This window comes from Lithobates pipiens, unplaced genomic scaffold (assembly GCF_037356315.1).
Source record: "Lithobates pipiens isolate NorthernLeopardFrog02 unplaced genomic scaffold, aLitPip1_a1.2 Scaffold_22, whole genome shotgun sequence".
Lineage (NCBI taxonomy): Eukaryota > Metazoa > Chordata > Amphibia > Anura > Ranidae > Lithobates > Lithobates pipiens.
In genome coordinates, this window is record NW_027507784.1 from 332,946,865 (window position 1) to 332,965,220 (window position 18,356).

General features: G+C 43.5%; 1 protein-coding gene across 1 annotated transcript in view; it reads left to right on the forward strand.

The window, feature by feature from the left end:
• The window catches only part of MAP3K2 (mitogen-activated protein kinase kinase kinase 2), a 74,274-nt gene that overhangs the window by 41,479 nt on the left and 14,439 nt on the right, over window positions 1-18,356 (forward strand). The window contains exons 11-12 of the mRNA XM_077449653.1: window positions 12,961-13,167; window positions 15,713-15,861. Of these exons, the coding sequence (XP_077305779.1) occupies window positions 12,961-13,167; window positions 15,713-15,861 (356 nt within the window). The remainder of the gene's footprint in view (window positions 1-12,960; window positions 13,168-15,712; window positions 15,862-18,356) is intronic.

Here is an 18,356-nt window from a genome sequence, read left to right on the forward strand (position 1 = left end):
AGGAAGAATGGGCAAGAATTTCAGTCTCTCGATGTGCAAAACTGATAGAGACATACCCCAAGCGACTTGCAGCTGTAATCGCAGCAAAAGGTGGCTCTACAAAGTATTAACGCAAGGGGGCCGAATCATTTTGCACGCCCCACTTTTCAGTTTTTTATTAGTTAAAGTTTCAAAAATCCAATAGATTTCGTTCCACTTCACAATTGTGTCCCACTTGTTGGTGATTCTTCACAAAAAATAAAAATTTTATATCTTTATGTTTGAAGCCTGAAATGTGGCAAAAGGTTGAAAAGTTCAAGGGGGCCGAATACTTTCGCAAGGCACTGTATGTGTGTATGTGTGTGTGTGTGTATAATATATATATATATATATATATATATATATATATATATATATATATATATATATATATATATATATATATATATATATATATATATATATATATATATATATATATATATATATATATATACATATATATATATATATACACACACATACACACACATACACACACATACATACACACACACACACACACACACACGCGCGTATACGTATAGTCACGGCCACCGAGGAAGGCCAAGACAGCTCAACAACCATTGGGGGACACAGCCCTATATAATAGACATGTGCAATTCGTTTCATTCCGAATTCGTTCTTTAACGAATTTCGACACATTCGTAAATTCGGAAATATCGTTTCATGAATTTTTCTTAATATTCCGAAATTCGAAAATCTGAAATAACCAACTAATAATAACTTAACCATTACTAACTATTAAAGCGGTTCTTCACCCTAAAGGGGAAGTTCCGCTAGTATTATCCCTCCCCCCCTCCGGTGCCACAATCGGCACCTTTCGGGGGGGAGGGGGGTGCAGTTACCTGGATAATCCAGGTAACTGCACCCACTTCCGGCCAGACCGCCGCAGACCCCCGCATTGCTCCGCCCCCCCCCGTTGTGTTCTGGGAAATACACAGTTCCCAGAGACACAGCGGGGAACCAGCGCAGCGCGACTCGCGCATGCGCAGTAGGGAACCGGGCAGTGAAGCCCTCATGCTTCACTTCCCGATTCCCTGACAGAGGATGGAGGCGGTGGCTGCAGCGAGACGAGCGATCGCTCGCTCGTCATCTGCCGCCGACATCGCTGGAACCTGGGACAGGTAAGTGTGATATTATTAAAAGTCAGCAGCTGCAATATTAGTAGCTGCTGGCTTTTAATATTTTTTTTTTAGGTGCAGCTCCTCTTTTAAATTATAGGTAATGGAATTTCCTTTCAAATTTTGCTGTTAGTGAACGTAATGAATACGAATTATCCGAAATAACAAATGCTGCATCTAAACGAATGGAAGGTAACACATTAATAATAATAAAAATTTTTTTAAAATTTTGTTCTGTTCCATTTGTTTAGATAGGGCATTCGTTATTTTGGATAACTCTTAAGTTTCGATAAATTTGTGTTTTTTACATTCACTAACAGCCAAATTTGAAAGAAAATTCCAATACCGATAATCTAATCGTTTATTCTTTCAAATGTTCAGTTTTTCTTTCAAATTTTTGATTGCAATCATAACGAATGACCTGAAAAGCGAAAAAATGAAACATAAATTTTTTTGGCAGTGCGTGTCTACTATATAACGAGTAGTAAATAGAGGTAAGTGAAATGACTAGGCGTTAAATGGTAATTTCCTGATGGTTGAACATACAGATCTATCAATTAAAGAAGCGTTTATTCAAATATGAAAGACAAACTTGCACAAAAGGAAAATAAAGGGCAAACATCCCATAAATATATAAAATCACATGTGCACGATAGATGGTCAGACATAATATCGAATATATTACATGGAGATTGCCAACATGTTTCGCGGCACAAGCCGCTTCTTCGAGGTTTCATTCCATGAATCTCTAAACATATCATCCGGTGTGTTCGAACTGTGTGGAGACCTTGAACAAAACACCATCTTGCTGGCATATTATATATATATATATATATATATATATATATATATATATATATATATATATATATATATATATATATATATATATATATATATATATATATATATATATATATATATATATATATATATATATATATATATATATATATATATATATATATATATATATATATATATATATATCTTTTTTTTTTTATTTTTTTTTTTGTAATAGCAGTGATCTGTGTTTTTTTTTTTTTTTTTTTTTTTTTTTTTTTCGGGACTGTGACATTATGGCGTCCACGTCAGACGCTTTTGACACATTTTTGAAACCATTGACAATTCTACAGCGATCAGAGCTAAAAAAAAATGCACTGATTACTATGTAAATGTCACTGGCAGGGAATGTGGTTAACACTAGGGGGCAATGAAGGAGTTAGATGTGTTTCCCTAGTGTGTGTTCTAACTGTAGGGGGATGGGACTGACTAGGAGGAGACAGATCGGTGTTCATACTTATGCTGGCCATACACTATCCGAAAAATCGGGTGAACCCAATTTAGAAAAACAAACGTTCGGCCAATGATGCTGCCATCATGTAATGACCGATAAATCGTTAAATGGACATAAATACATGTTGTGTGTTTTTTAACATATACCTAGTGCAGACAGGTCGGACGGGAAACGCATTAACCTTTCAATTTATCGTTCACTCGGCAGAAAATTTCCAAACTTGTCCTTCAAAAACGTCCAAACCATTATCGATTTTGTGCCCATTAACTGGCCGAAAAAATTAACAAATGGTCTAATGGCCGAATTTCACCCGATTCATTTTTATTTTTTTCTATAATGTATGGCCAGCATTAGTACACACAATCTGTTGCCTCTCCCCTGAAAGAACTGGGATCTGTGTGCTTTTACATACCCAGACCCCGGTTCTCACTCTGTCATGAGCGATCGCGGGCGCCCCTAGTGGCCAAAAAGCGAAGCGACGTAACATAACGTTTTGCCCAGCCATGCCATTCTGCCACAGTAAAACTGCGGTGGCTGGTCGGCAAGCGGTTAAACATGTATTGCAATATATATGAATAATAAGCCCTGTTTTTCATTGCATAGTTTGCTGGGAAAGGTGTAGCAGTGTGCAGAGTGTCCGTCCGGATTTTGTGGTGTTAATATGTGGTCACACCCCTTTAGCACCTGATCGTTTAAAGTGGAAGAAAACTTCCATCTCTGACTAGTACCTATAGGTAAGCCTATAATAAGTAGTCTTACCTTTTTAGGTACTGTAAATATCTCCTAAACTTGCGCATTTAGGAGATATTTACCATATATGCAACTGATGACATCATCAGTGCATCAGTTTGCCCGGGCCGTTCCTCCGGTCCTGTGCCGTAAAACTGTGGCTCCCCCACACATGCATGAGAGTGATATAATCGTGGCTCCGGACAGTCACACAGCCGCAGTGCGCAGACCCGGAAGGGAGAAGGGTGAAGATTGGAAGCGGCCTCCAGCAGTGACAGCGCAACTCTGTAATGCTTAGATTTCATAAAATGTGCTAGTATGCAATGCATACTAGCACATATTATGCCTTTACCTTGCAGGTAAGGAAAATTAACTCACCCGGCGGTTTACAACCACTTTAAATACCTCTGCAAGCTATTGGGATTTGAGCACAGGTATATCTTTTCTCTGACTTATAAAGATAAACTCCAGGATCCTGCCTACTTTAGATTCCCATCTCCCCTTGGACAATAAGACCCCTTTCACACCAGGGCGTTTTGCAGGCGTTATAGCGTTAGAAATGGCGCCTGCAAAACGCCCTAAAGAAGCTGCACCATTGTCTGTAGTGTGAAAGCCTGAGGGCTTTCACACTACAGCGGTGCGCTGGCAGGATGTCGGAAAAAAGTCCTGCCAGCAGCTTCTTTGGAGCGGTGAAGGAGCGGTGTGTTTACCGCTCCTCCACCGCTGCTCCCCATTGAAATCAATGGGGCAGCGCCGTAATACCGCCGGCAAAACGCCGCTATTGCGGCGTATTGCCGGCGGTTTTAACCCTTTCGCGGCCGCTAGTGGGGGTAAAAGCTCCCCGCTAGTGGCCGAAATGCACCGCAAATCCGGCGGTAAAACGCCGCTAAAAATAGCAGCGTTTTACCGCCCACGCTATCGGCGGTGTGGTGTGAAAGGGGTCTTAAAGGAGCCAAATGCCTTACTTTTTTTTTTTTTTTCCTCCCTGTGTTTTATAAACGCCATAAAAAAAAAAAGCATTGTTCCGGGGCACTAGGGGAGGCTCTTTGCAGGCGCTGCATGTCACATCCGATTGGGGGGATGGGGGCTACATTTCCTATGAATATGGGAATACAGGACACAGTGGCATCTATGCAGGCCGACCACAGGGTAGTTATCTGTGTATCTCAGACACATAATACTGTGCTAACATGAGCAGCTATTCACATAGCTGCCAATCAGTGGCTGTAGGGCAGGTTGTGACGGGTGCTGTGCAAGGGCGTACCTGCCCATGCTGCTTGATTGCACAATATGGAAACTGTGCTGAAGGGAGGAATAGGGGATATGTTTATGAGAGCCAACGTATTGGAAAATTTTACTTAAGCGAGATTCTGAGATTGTTTCTCGAAAAGGTAAACCAGTAACTTTCTCGAAAAGGTAAACCAGTAACTTTCTAATATAATCATACAGTGCCTTGAAAAAGTATTCATACCCTATGAAATTTTCCACATTTGGTCATGTTACAACCAAACAACGTAAACTTCTTTTAATTGGGATTTTATGTGATAGACCAACACAAAGTGGCACATAATTGTGAAGTGGAAGGAAAATCATAAATGGTTTTTAAATGTTTTTACAAACAAATATGTGAGAAGTGTGGGGTACATTTGTATTTAGCCCCCCTTTACTCTGATACCCCTAACTAAAATCTAGTGGAACCAATTGCCTTCAGATGTCACCTAATTAGTAAATAGAGTCCACCTGTGTGTAATCTAATCTCAGTATAAATACAGCTGTTCTGTGAAGCCATCAGAGGTTTGTTAGAGACCCTTATTGAACAAACAGCATCATGAAGGCCAAGGAACACACACCAGACAGGTCAGGGATAAAGTTGTGGAGAAGTATAAAGCAGGGTTAGGTTATTTAAAAAATATCCCAAGCTTTGAACATCTCACGGAGCTCTGTTCAATCCATCATCTGAAAATGGAAAGAGTATGGCACAACTGCAAACCTACCAAGACATGGCCGTCCACCTAAACTGGCCGGGCAAGGAGAGCATTCATCAGAGAAGCAGCCAAGAGGCCCATGGTAACTCTGGAGGAGCTGCAGAGATCCACAGCTCAGGGGGGAGAATCTGTCCACAGGACAACTATTGGTCGTCTCTCCACAAATCTGCCCTTTATGGAAGAGTGACAAGAAGAAAGACCTTGGTGAAAGAAAGCCGTAAAAAGTCCTGGTTGCAGTTTGAGAGGCCATGTGGTCAGATGAGACCACAATTTAACTTTTTGGCCTAAAAGCAAAACTCTGTTTGACGGAAAACTAATACTGCACATCACCCTGAACACACCATCCCCACCGTGAAACATGGTAGTGGCAGCATCATATTGTGGAGATGCTTTTCTTCAGCATGGACAGTGAAGCTGGTCAGAGTTGATGGGAAGATGGACGGAGCCAAATACAGGGAAATCTTAGAAGAAAACCTGCGGTGGAGGTTCACCTTCCAGCAGGACAACGACCCGAAATATACAGCCAGAGCTACAATGGAATGGTTTAGATCAAAGCATATTCATGTGTTAGAATGGCCCAGTCAAAGTCCAGACCTAAATCCAATTGAGAATCTGTGGCAAGACTTGAAAATTGCTTTTCACAGACGCTCTCCATCCAATCTGACAGAGCTTGAGATATTTTGCAAAGAAAAATGGGCAGAAATGTCCCTCTCTAGATGTGCAAAGCTGGTAGAGACATCCCCAAAAAGACTTGCAGCTGTAATTGCAGAGAAAGGGGGTTCTACAAAGTATTGACTCCGGGGGGCGCCATGCAAATGTACCCCACACTTTTCAGATATTTATTTAAAAAAAAAAATGTAAAACTATTTATAATTTTCCTTACACTTCACAATTATGTGACAGTTTGTGTTGGTCTATCACATAAAATCCTAATAAAATGCATTTACGTTTTCTGGTTGTAACATGACAAAATGTCTCAAAATTAAGGGTTATGAATACTTTTTCAAGGCACCGTATTTGCTTTCTGGCTGAAGTTCATCTTTCAATGACTCCTTGTGCATTTGCTGTAGCTGGAAGCATTTGTTCAATATTTGGCACCGTCATATGTGTGTGTGTGTGTGTGTGTGTGTGTGTGTGTGTGTGTGTGTGTGTGTGTGTGTATTATAAACCTTACAATTTGTTCGGCAGTGAAAGTATTTACTGTCTAGGAAATGCCCTGGCAAGACCGTATCTGGTTGGTGAATAGCTTGGCGTACCTTGATTTGTAGTGTGGACCACATGACAGACCTACTCTAAATAGAACCAAAGTGAGCTTTCAGTGTAAATTGGGGAGATACTTTACAGGTGCATCAGAACAAATTGTGCAACAGCTTAAAGGTCAACTCCACTTTCATGAGGGAGAGAAAAAAGGCAAATAAAAAATAATATACAGCGGGTAAAATAAGTATTGAACGCTTCACCCTTTTTCTAGGTAAGTGTATTTCTAAAGGTGCTATTGACATGAAATTTCCCCCACATGTCGGTAACCACCCATGCAATCCATTCATACAAAGAACCCTTTCTAAGTTGTGTAAAAATTGGCTGATCCTGCCTGTTCCTGTGTCCCTCTGTATCTGCTGACCACGGTAATTATGGCTGCTCATTCATGATCACTGTGGTCAGTTAACGTGCCTCGGTCACCCGCTGATCACCTCTTTCCCCTGCCCGTCAGCTCCTGTGTGTGAGCCGCCCCTCCCTTCCCCTTTTGCCACTATTAGCTGGCAGTAAAGTTAAATGATTATCACTGCCAGCCTCTCTGTTTTATCATGCCGTAACACACGGTGTACAGGTTAGTGTTAAACGCAGCCTGTAATTACCTTATCTCCGATCTCTTCTGGCTGGTCACGTGACCCCCGGCCACTCCTCTCCCATCTAAAGGCCTACAGTGGGAGGGGCTGAATGGCCTGCACAGTGGTCACATGACCTCCCCTGCTGACTACCGAGGGGGATCTCGTCCCCTCCCGCTGTAGCTCTAAGATCAGAGACGGAGAGTGGCTGGAGGTCACATGACCTGCCAGAAGAGCTCTGAGATGAGGTAAATACAGGCATCGTTTTACACCAACATGTACACAATAAGTTAGGGCATGATAAAACAGAGGGGCTGGCAGCGAATTTTGTTTGCCTTTACAACCACTTTAAGTTACGTGTTCTAAAATGGAATGACACAGGGAAAAAGTATTCTAGAGGAAAAAGATTTCATCTCTAAATACGGAAAGGTTTCTTCACAGTAAGAGCTGTGAAAATGTGGAATAGACTCCCTGCAGAGTTTGTTCTGGCCAGCTCAGTAGATTGCGTTAAAAAGACCTGGATTCTTTACTAAATGTACAGAATATAACCGGATACTAATTTTACTAATACTATTTCTAGGTAAAGTTGATCCGGGGAAAATCAGATTACCTCTCAGGGGATCAGGAAGGAATTTTTCCCGTGCTGTAACGAATTTGATCATGCTTTGCTGGGGGTTTTCGCCTTCCTGAAGGATTGTGTATATTATTTGTATGTTTGTGTGTGTGTGTGTATGTATGTATGTGTGTGTGTGTGTGTGTGTGTGTATATATGTATATATGTGTATATATATATAATTTATTATAATATAATTTTTATTTTTGATTGATGGACTTGTGTCTTTTTTTCAACCTGACTAACTATATATTGGACACGCTAACTGAAATTCATTCAATACTTGGTACAAAATCCTTTATTGGCATTGACCGCTTCAAGACCCTTACTGTATGGAGAAACGAGTCGCATGCGTTGCTCAGGTGTGATTTTTGGCCCATTCTTCCACACGGTCTTCAAATCTTGAAGGTTCTGTGGGTCTCTTCTTTGAACTCTGATCTTTAGTTCTTTCCATAGATTTTCTATTGGATTCAAGTCAGATGATTGGCTGGGCCATTCTAGCAGTTTTTTCTTTCTTTGAACCCTATTGAGTTTCCTTGGCTTTGTGTGTTGGGATCATTGTCTTGCTGAAATGTCCCCCCTTCGTTTCATCTTCGTCATCCTGGTAGATGGCAGCAGATTTTTATCAAGAATGTCTTGTTACATTTTTCCATTCATCCTTCCTTCCATCATATGAAGTTTGCCAGCACTGTATGCTGAAAAACAGCCCCACACCATGATGTTCCCACCTCCAAACCTCACTGTTGGTATGGGGTGGGGTGTTTTTGGGGTGATGGGCCATTTGACCTCCAAACATGGTGTGTATTATGGCATCCAAAGAGTTCAATTTTAGACTCATCTGACCAGACTATATTCTTCCAGTATTACACAGGCTTGCCTAAGTGTTGTGCAGTAAACTTTAAAAGACCTTCCACATGCTTTTTCTTCAGCAATGGAGTCTTGCGGGGTGAGCGTGCATACAGGCCATGGCGAGTGACTGCATTACTTATTGTTTTCTTTGAAACAATTGTACCTGCTAATTCCAGATCTTTATGAAGCTCTCCACAGAGGGTCCTTGGCTCTTGGACAACTCTTGTGATAATTCTTTTTACTCCTCTGTCAGAAATCTTGCGAGGAGCACACCTGGTTGTGGCCGGTTTATGGTGAAATTATGTTCTTTCCACTTTTGGATTATGGGCCCAACAGTGCTCAATGGAACATTCAAAAGTTTAGAAATCTTTCTGTAACCAATGCCATCAGTAGTATGTTTTACAACAATAAGGTTGCAAAGGTCTTGAAAAAGCTCTTTGCTTTTACCCGTGTAGCACTGACCCCCGAAGGAGCTGCTGGTTTTGCTGGGCTCAGTTTACCTTCTCCACCTCGTTCTTGTCTAGGGGTTTCCCGAGGTTGAGAGCCCAATAAACTGCAGAGACCGACACTTGAATCCCTTTTAGGAAGTTTTATTTGCATAAAACGTTGAATGGAACACAGTCTCTCAGTTTGGAATAGAGGGCAGTGCTCGACAAAACCCGGTCGCCAGGTCGCATTGGCGACTAGAATCAGCGACCTTGCGCCTGGGGCAGCATAGCTGGGGGTATCCCGTCTCCGTGGACCCCCCCCGCGCGATCGCGTCGGGCCGCGCCGCAGGCGGCCGGTAATTGAGCCCCCGGCTTTGAGGCCTTCTGTGATCCTATGGTTCCTTCTGGAATCTGGCGCCCTCTTGTGGTGGCCGTTGGAATTACAACCAACAATGCTAATAGATTGCCTGCCAGTCTTTCTCCATCCCTTTACTTAGAACCCCTAAACAAAAAATAAAAAAAATATATATATAACACCCTAGAGAGTAAAATGGTGGTCGTTGCAATACTGTCTGTCACACCGTATTTGCACAGCGGACTTACAAGCGCACTTTTTTGGGGGAAAATTTGTTTATTTAATAAAAAAAAAAGACAACAGTAAAGTTAGCCCAATTTTTTTTTTTTTTATATTGTGAAAGATAATGTTACGCCGAGTAAATCGATACCCAACATGTCACGCTTCAAAATTGCGCCCGGTCATGGAATGGCGACAAACTTTTACCCTTTAAAATCTCCATAGGCGACGTTTAAAAAATTCTATAGGTTGCACGTTTTGAGTTACAGAGGAGGTCTGGGGCTAGAATTATTGCTCTTACTCTACCGATCGCAGCGATACCTCACATGTGTGGTTTGAACACCGCTTTCATATATGCGTTCGCTTCTGCACGCAAGCTTGGCGAGACGGGGCGCATTTAAAACATTTTTTTTTCTTATTTTAACTTTTATTTTTATTTTTTTCACTGTTCTTTTAAAAAAAAAATGTGTGTCACTTTTATTCCTATTACAAGGAATGTAAAAATCCCTTGTAATAGAAAAAAGCATGACAGGTCCTCTTTTTATATATGAGATCTGGGGTCAGAGAGAACCTCACATCTCATATTTACACTAAAATGCAATTTAAAAATGTCCCTCTAAGAGCTATGGGCAATGACTTGGAGACAGGTGGGGGGCTGGGGGTTATCTTCCCCTCACTCGTCTCCATGTCAGGCCAGGGACAGGTCCAGATCGCCGTCACGGACCTGGCTCCTAACTTTTTTTAGCTGGCTCCTAGATTCCAAGCAAATTTGTCAACCCCTGATAGAGGGTATGGGTAGTAAAGCTCCGGTACTTTTGGAAACTGCTGACATTTGAAATGTCTCTTTCTAGATGATCCAGGGAATAGCCACTCACAACTGGATATTTCAACTACCGGATAAATCCCTGTTTGTGGATTTAGCAGCCGACGGGTGATTTAAGCTTAACAAAGTCTCTGCCACAGACTTGGTTGTAGAACTTTAAATGAGGAAAGTCTCTGCCATAGATTGTAGAACTTTAAATTAGTACAGAACCTTAGGTGTAACTGAAGGATGAAATTAGGAACTTTCTTGCAGTACCAGTATCTTTCAGCCGGTCTGACGATACCATATGAATGCGGATTTACTTGGTGTCCTTTCAGCTTGGCTTCCAGGCTCTTACCGAGCAGCCAGCCTTGTGTGTGGCCCTCTTCTGAAGAGTCCTCCCCTGGTTGCGTTTTCAGTTGCTGGGCCTCTCCAAACCTGAGACGGCACCGGACCACCATTAAATCCTCCTTCCAGTTACTGTGCCTTGGGCTAGCCAGCCCGAGACTTGGAAACCGATGGATCCGCACCCCAGGCCATGAGGGCTGGTCAGGAGGACCAGGACCATGGAGTCAGAACATACTTCTGGACTGGAACCCAGAACCATGTGCCCTCAACACCTTAAGTACCCTCTCCCGGAACACACAGAGAGACAATGCACCCGCTGATTGGCTCAGAGAGAGAGATTGGTATCCAATGCGTCCAACCAGACTGCGTTCCAATGCCTGTCAAAGGTGATACCTACACCCATGACCAGGCAGAACATAATACAGCCCAGCCAAACTGATGCCAAGACCACAATTTACTGAAATTAACCGTAAGACCCAACTATGGTCTTAAGAAAAACTAAATTTACAAAAAATATAGCGCATGCTCTTCAGGAGCCCGGCGCTACTCCCATAATGGGATTTTTCATGTGTGACACCTTGGTAATGAGACACCTTTTATAGGCCATCAGGTGAGACTGAACCAGCTGATATTAATTTGCACTGACAAGGGGCAGAATTGCGTTCTAATTACTGATAGATTTCAGCTGGTGTCTTGACTTTCCATACCTTTTTGCACCTCCATGTGTTCAATACTTTTTCCTTGTGTCATTCCATTTTTATTACACATAACATTTCTGAGTTTATTTGTATTGGTTTCTTTGTATGTATGGATTGCCTGGATTGTTACATGTGGTGAAAAAGTCATGTCAATAGCACCTTTTTATAAATGTATTTACCTAGAAAAATGGTGACTGGTTAAATATTTATTTTACCGGCTGTATATGCAATTGCGACACAAGCCATATTGTCATTTTAATCTCATTATTTGTACTACTACCTAAACATTTTTTTACCTTAATGTAAAATATGGTTAGGCTTTAATAACCACTTTAAACTGATCATACATATTAAGATTTCCCTCATGTAGCCCAGCAGGTGGACTGACGGAGATCCACAGATTCAGCAGACCTGAACAGTGACTACAGCTGATTGGTTGCACAGTTTAGACGTTTATTTTTTTTTTTTCTGCTTGGCTACTTTGCTACTTTTTTAAATTGAGGTTTGTTGATGAGTGGTGTTGACGGGTCCTCTCGAAATAAAGTCAATTCACTGCAATCGGATGAAAGTCGAGCCGTGCATGGCCAGTCTTTTTTTTTTATTTATTTTTCCTTAAAGTCAGCCACAGCCTAAGTAAAAATAAAACTGTCCCCTGCCAGCATGTTGTATAGCAGGGGTCAGCAACCCCCGGCCTGTGGCCTGTTGACCGGGTCGCACAGTAGGAGATGAGCTGTGACTGCAGTCCGCACACGGCTATACTTGCTGTGTGGCCATGCCTGTTTCCTCTCCCGGCTCCTCCACCCACCCGGCTAATGCCAACCAGTCAGCAGGGATGGGGGGGGGGGAGACGCAGATTGGAATAGAGCTCCTCCTTTCCTGCTAATAGGATGACCTCATCAGGAGGAGCCAGAGGAGGACATGGACTGATCACAGAATCTTCCCTGCGCAGTCCTGTGCAGGGAAGGCAGAGATTAGAATAGGGAAGAAGGGGGCGGGGCAGACTGTAGGGGCACTGTTATGTAAAGGGGTCTGCCCTGTAATCGATACAGTGCCCCTTTACATCACAATGCCCACTTTACAGTGCAGTCCCTGTTGCATTTATGTAAAGTGTACTGTAAAGAGAGGACTGTGAGTACAGACTCTGAATTCCCCCTTTCTCCCTGAGAAAATTTGCGTGTTGTGAAACTGATCCCTAGTGCCAAAAAGGTTGGGGACTGCTGTAGAGGACCCTTGTTCTCTGTATTGAAGTAGTGGTTTCTTTGATAAGGTCTGATGCCCCTCTGCTGAGTCAGAACCAGAGCTCTCCTATCAACCGGGAGTATGAACTGTGCTGATTGCAGGTGGGTCTAACTTAGCAGGCGTCGTATTTGACTTCTGCTAAGAAATTACTTCTAAACCAAGAGTAAGGATCCTTCTCTGCCGCATTCTGGCAGGGCATATTCTTTTCTACTCAGGCTGTGACTGCTTTATATAGAAAACCTATTATGAGACTTTTCTAACATTGCATGTATTAAGCTGACTTAAACTTAAAAAGGCCCCAAAGATTCCCCAGCTGATAGCTTCCTCTGAGTTCCAGATATAAGAACCTTACCCCCTCCTGTTTGTGTCTGTTGCTCCACCAACACACCTTTTTTGATGTCCATTTCAGGCAGGAAAACCTTCCCAAGGGCCAGAAGAACCCAAGGGACCAACTTCCGTTCCCCTGTGAGCTTCAGCCCCACAGATCACTCCCTAAGCACCAGCAGCGGAAGCAGCGTCTTTACACCAGAATACGAGGACAACCGGTTAAGGAGAAGAGGGAGCGACATTGACAATCCAACCCTGTCTGTGATGGATATAAGCCCACCCAGTCGATGTAAGTTCTCTATTGGATTTTGTATCACCTCTTGTGCTTCCTGGATATTAAAATGGTGATATTGTTTCATAAAGATACAACTAGCAACTGCAGTAAACTTTTTTTATATCGGACCTGGGCAGATTGCAGCCCCAGGACCACATCCGGCACTTTGGCTGTCCCTATGTAGCCCTGCATGTCTCTCCGAGCCGGTCCGATTCCTCACTAAGGAAGCTGATAGGCCCATAGAGAAACAGTGACAGATGTCTGTGTGGAGAGCTACAAGAACTGGAAGGTGAGAACCCAATCAGTACAGCGGGGTGTCGGGGTTCTGATGGAAGAGAGTTGCCTAGGAGTTGTCACAACACTCTCCCGCCACTCTGCTACCTGTTTTTCCTGTGTTGGCACCTGCACACTGCAAACCCCAGAAGCAGTGCAGCTGTTCTTCACCCCAAGGCAGGATATGCAGAAATCCCCACTGTACCGATCATAGGGTCTCTCCTTCCATTGAGGGCTTTTGACAGGCAGGGAGGAGGTGTTAAATCTGCTCATCACCTGATTTAATCCTATAATGCTGCATTACTGCGCTGCAAAGTCACGTGTATTACACACGATTGTCGCACGTCCTCACTGAACTCAATGGGCAAGACTGAGAAGCGGTGCTGCTTGTCAAACCCTGCACCTTTTTGTTAAAAGTGCCCCGTCCAGCTGTTATTTTACAGCTTTGGGGAGGGGGTCCCCTCGTACCTCATAATAATAATAATATTATTATTTAATTTTTATTATTTGAAAATTCTCTTTATTAGAAAATTATATGGCTGATAGGTACAAAACATTTCCAATGGGGCTTACCCCGGCTAACTGGTGCACATAGCCACGTGCGTAACAGAATACAACTCACAACTTGCATCTTATTATAGAACTCTAAATGCACACTGCTCAGATCTACATTAGATAGGATTATGATAAGGAGTAACTTTTCTTGGAGGACCTTCTCGCCCCCCTATCTACCAGAGCATGGCACTACAAGAGCAATAGGTTTAGGGTGGTGTTGCGCTGACTTCCGAGCTCACACAACTGCCCATGCAGCTTAAAGCGAGTTCCACCAAATGTGTTTTTTTTTTTATTTTTATTTTTTTTAAGTCAGCAGCTATAAATACTGCAGTTGCTGACTTTTAAAATATGGACACTTGCCTGTTCAGGGCGCCTGTGACCCAAAGCCGATCTGTCCCTCTGCTCTCGGGTGGAGGCATCGCCATCTTCGGTAAGGGAATCAGGAAGTGAAGCTTTTGTGGCTTCACAGTCTGGTTCCCTACTGCTCATGCACGGGTCGCTCTGCGTGATCCCACTGGCCCCTGCTGTCTTCTGGGACTTGTGTGTCTCCCAGAAGACAGCAGTGGGGGGGGGGGGGGGGGTGACGGAGGAGGTGCCGGATATGGGATAGATATCTAGGAATACTGCGGCTATGTATTCCCGGAATTGGGAGCAAATACCTGGATTATACAGGTATCTGCTCTCCCCTACCCCCGAAAGGTGCCAAATGTGACACTGGAGGGGGGATTCCGAAAAGCGGAAGTAACATTTTTGGGTGGAACTCCGCTTAAAGGGGTTGTAAAGGTAAATGTTTTTTCACTTTAATGCATTCTATGCATTAAGGTGAAAAAACATCTGACAGTGCCTGCGCCCCCAGCCCCCCCCCTCCCCCCCGTTTTACTTACCTCACCCCTCGAAAGTCCTGCGCTCGTCCCCGACTTCCTCTTCACCACTCAGCCTGGCCGCTGATTGGCTGGAGTGGATGGATGGAAAGCAGCGCAGCTATTGGCTCGCGCTGCTGTCAATCACATCCACTGACCTGGAGCGCCGGGGAGCGGGGCCGTGTGATACAGCGAGCGGCTATAGCCGCTGGCTGTATCACGGGAGCGCCCCAGCAGGTGCTTCTCACCATGCGAGGGAGCTCCCATGAACGTGAGAAGTACCTGCGGGAGAAAGCCAAGACAGCCGCCAAGGGACCCCAGAAGAGCAGGTTCGGGGCCACTCTGTGCAAAACGAGCTGCACAGTGGAGGTAAGTATAACATGTTTGTTATTTCAAAAAAACAAAAAACAAATTAACTTTACAATCCCCTTAAGTATAGACCTCAGTTCACTATAAATCCGAATAGATACTCGGGAGGTAGAATTATTTTAATCCTCTAGTTCCTGGTCATCTACCACGGAATCCAAGTCTGTCCACAGGTGCCAAACTTTTTCGTACTGCTTGGGGCATCCCCGGGATAAGTATGTTGCTTTATTAAGGTGTATCCCAGCATTGGCTTACTGACTTTTTCCACAAGTTAGTGGGCCTAGCCGACTTATACTTAAGCACTATGGCCCTTCTAGCATAAAATAGTACCTATTATTATTATTATTATTATTACCAACAGAGGGGGTTGTTTTCCATAGGTTTACATACTGGCAGACCTATTGAGCAGAATTAGGTTCGGCCTTCCACAGCAGTCCCAGTTTCGTATGTGGCCCCTTGGAAAACATCAATTGCTGACCCCTAATTTATATTGTGCTTTTTTGCAGCGCCACGTGCACCGTCAAACTGGAGGCTTGGAAAACTTCTCGGACAGGGGGCGTTTGGCAGGGTGTACCTGTGCTATGACGCAGATACTGGCAGAGAACTGGCAGTGAAACAAGTCCTGTTTGACCCAGACAGTCCAGAGACGAGTAAGGTAAGATACTGAGCAACTGTCAGCTCCTGGAATCTTCTCTACTCCATGGTTGGATAGTATTGAACAGTTTAATGGTTTGACAAGTTTCAGCATCCTTAGTCAGTTCTATGTTCCTAAACGGCTGTATTGATTGCATCAATCTCTGGGTTCCTGCAGTCATAACCAGCAGAAGTCACACTCGATGGTTTTCAGTCCCTCAGCCTGTGCCACTGTCTATATCAAAAGGCCGATTATACAGTGGGGGGTCTTTAAGGCCAGAACTACATGGGCGGTTTCAATCTCTTGCTACTGAAAGGGTTTAAAGCGGAACTAAACCTATTGATTTGATGGTTTAAAAAAAAAAAAAACTGTTCCATTTCCAGCATGCTTGGATTGCTCACTGTCATTTGCTTGTGCTCTCAACTAAACTTTCAAACCATCAAATAGCTGGCGTCATAACAGATCACATGTGCAGCACCATGGCAGTTGCAAATCAAACAGAAGCTAATGCAGGCCATACGTGGGTCGAACACCAAACGATTTGTCAATCAAGAATTTGTGCCTTTTGTAATCTGGTGGTGCCACCGTTGATTTTGAGATTCAACCAACCAAGCCTTCAATTTCATGTAACAGAAAGGAAAATTTGTGGACGGGGATATTTTTGTTCCTGGTCACAAATCCATGCAAATTTATTTTTCGATTTTATATTTCTCACACGATTCTCCCATCATTCATTAGAAATTTGTTAGGTTTTTAAACCATTTCCAACAGGCCCAATCACTCAAATGCGATGAAATCCTCTATTTGCTGCGGCCCCACTAATGGTCAAAAATGAAACGATTATTCAGAGGTGCATTTTTTTTTTTTTTTTTTTTTTTTTTTTTTTATTGGGAAAACCAACTTTATTAACTGAAAATGCACAAATATACATCAAACATTGAGCATGTACCTCAAAGATAGTATAACGGCACAAATTTCACAATCAAAGTAACCCGTTCTCCCAGACACCAATATCAACACCCAGTTATGAATTCCTGGTGAGATTATAGCTAGATACCCATATTGCTATTCTCCATGCACAAGGGGAGACCCACCCCCCCCGTAGCCCATCCTTTCATTGTGATATAGCAAATGTTTTATATGATACCCTTTAGCTGTTATGTACATGTTTCTCCATCCTCCAACCACCTATCCCAGACTTTTGAGTATTTTTGTGTGCACCCTCCATGCTTATAGATCAGCTTTTTGTACGGAAGGGTAGCGTTGACGTCCCTCTTCCAATCCAGTACTGTAGGGGGAGATTCTGCATCCAGGTTCGAGCTACAGTCTTTCTAGCCGGAAATAGAGTTTAAATAAATGTATATGTATATATATATGTATAAATGTAGCTTGGAACTTGTCTACTTCTGCATCAGGTAGAGGGCCCAGTATACATAACTTAGAGTCCAGTACCACTGGGGAACCCATTTCATCATGTAGAAATCTAATTACATGTGTCCAGTAAGTATGTACAGAGGTGTGATTTTCAAACGAAAAATCGCTCAGAATGTATGCCTGGCCTAATTTCTCCTTTTGTAGAAAAAATAGAATAAATGCACATTTTTTTCAAGTGATTGTAAAGTCTAGTTTAAAAAACAAAAACAAAAATGTTATACCTCCTCTGTACAGTTGGTTTTGCACAGAGAAGCCCCGATCCTCCTCTTCTTGGGTCCTTCTTTGCTGCTCCTGGCTCCTCCCTTCTATCGAGTGCCCCTGTTTCATCTCATATGGTGACCCATCACATTTGGCTACCCGCTTGACTGCGCATGCGCGACACCGCCATATGCGTTCCACCCGAGTCCAGGTTCAAGCCCCACCATCCAAGTGGACATAGAGTTAGATTATAATTATGCCGAGTGAAGTGAGGCTGTGCCCAAAGCGCGGCGAGCGAAGTGAGGCCGTGCCTGAAGTGAGGTGAGTGGCCCTGTATTGGAACGCATATGGCGGCGTCATGCATGCGCACTCCAGCGGGTAGCAAAATGTGATGGGTAGCCGAATGTTACGTGTCACCCCCTCAGCCAGCAGCTCTCTATGGGACCACCCGAGCTGAGTCAGAGCTCTGTCTATCCATTCAGACACTGAGTCCCGACCTGGCCCCACGCCCCCTCTCTTCTCTTATTGGCTGACTGCCTTTGACAGCTACGAGAGCCGATTGGCTCAGACACAGCAGCAGCGCAATCGGGAGAAGTGTCCCGGACACTTAGACACTTGTGGACATCACTGGAGAGAGATGGGGCTCAGGTAAGTTATTAGGGGTTGCTGGGGAGGCTGCTAAACGCAGGGTTTTTTTTATCTTAAAGCAGAGTTCCACCCAAAAGTGGAACTTCCACTTTAAGCACTCCTCGCCCCCTTACATGCCACATTTGGCATGTCATTTGTACCTGGTTTTACAGGTACTTCCTATCCCACTTCCTCCTTCTGTCTTCTCGCTGCCCCCCTCCCTCTGCAATCTTTTGGGACATGTCACAGGTCTGTTG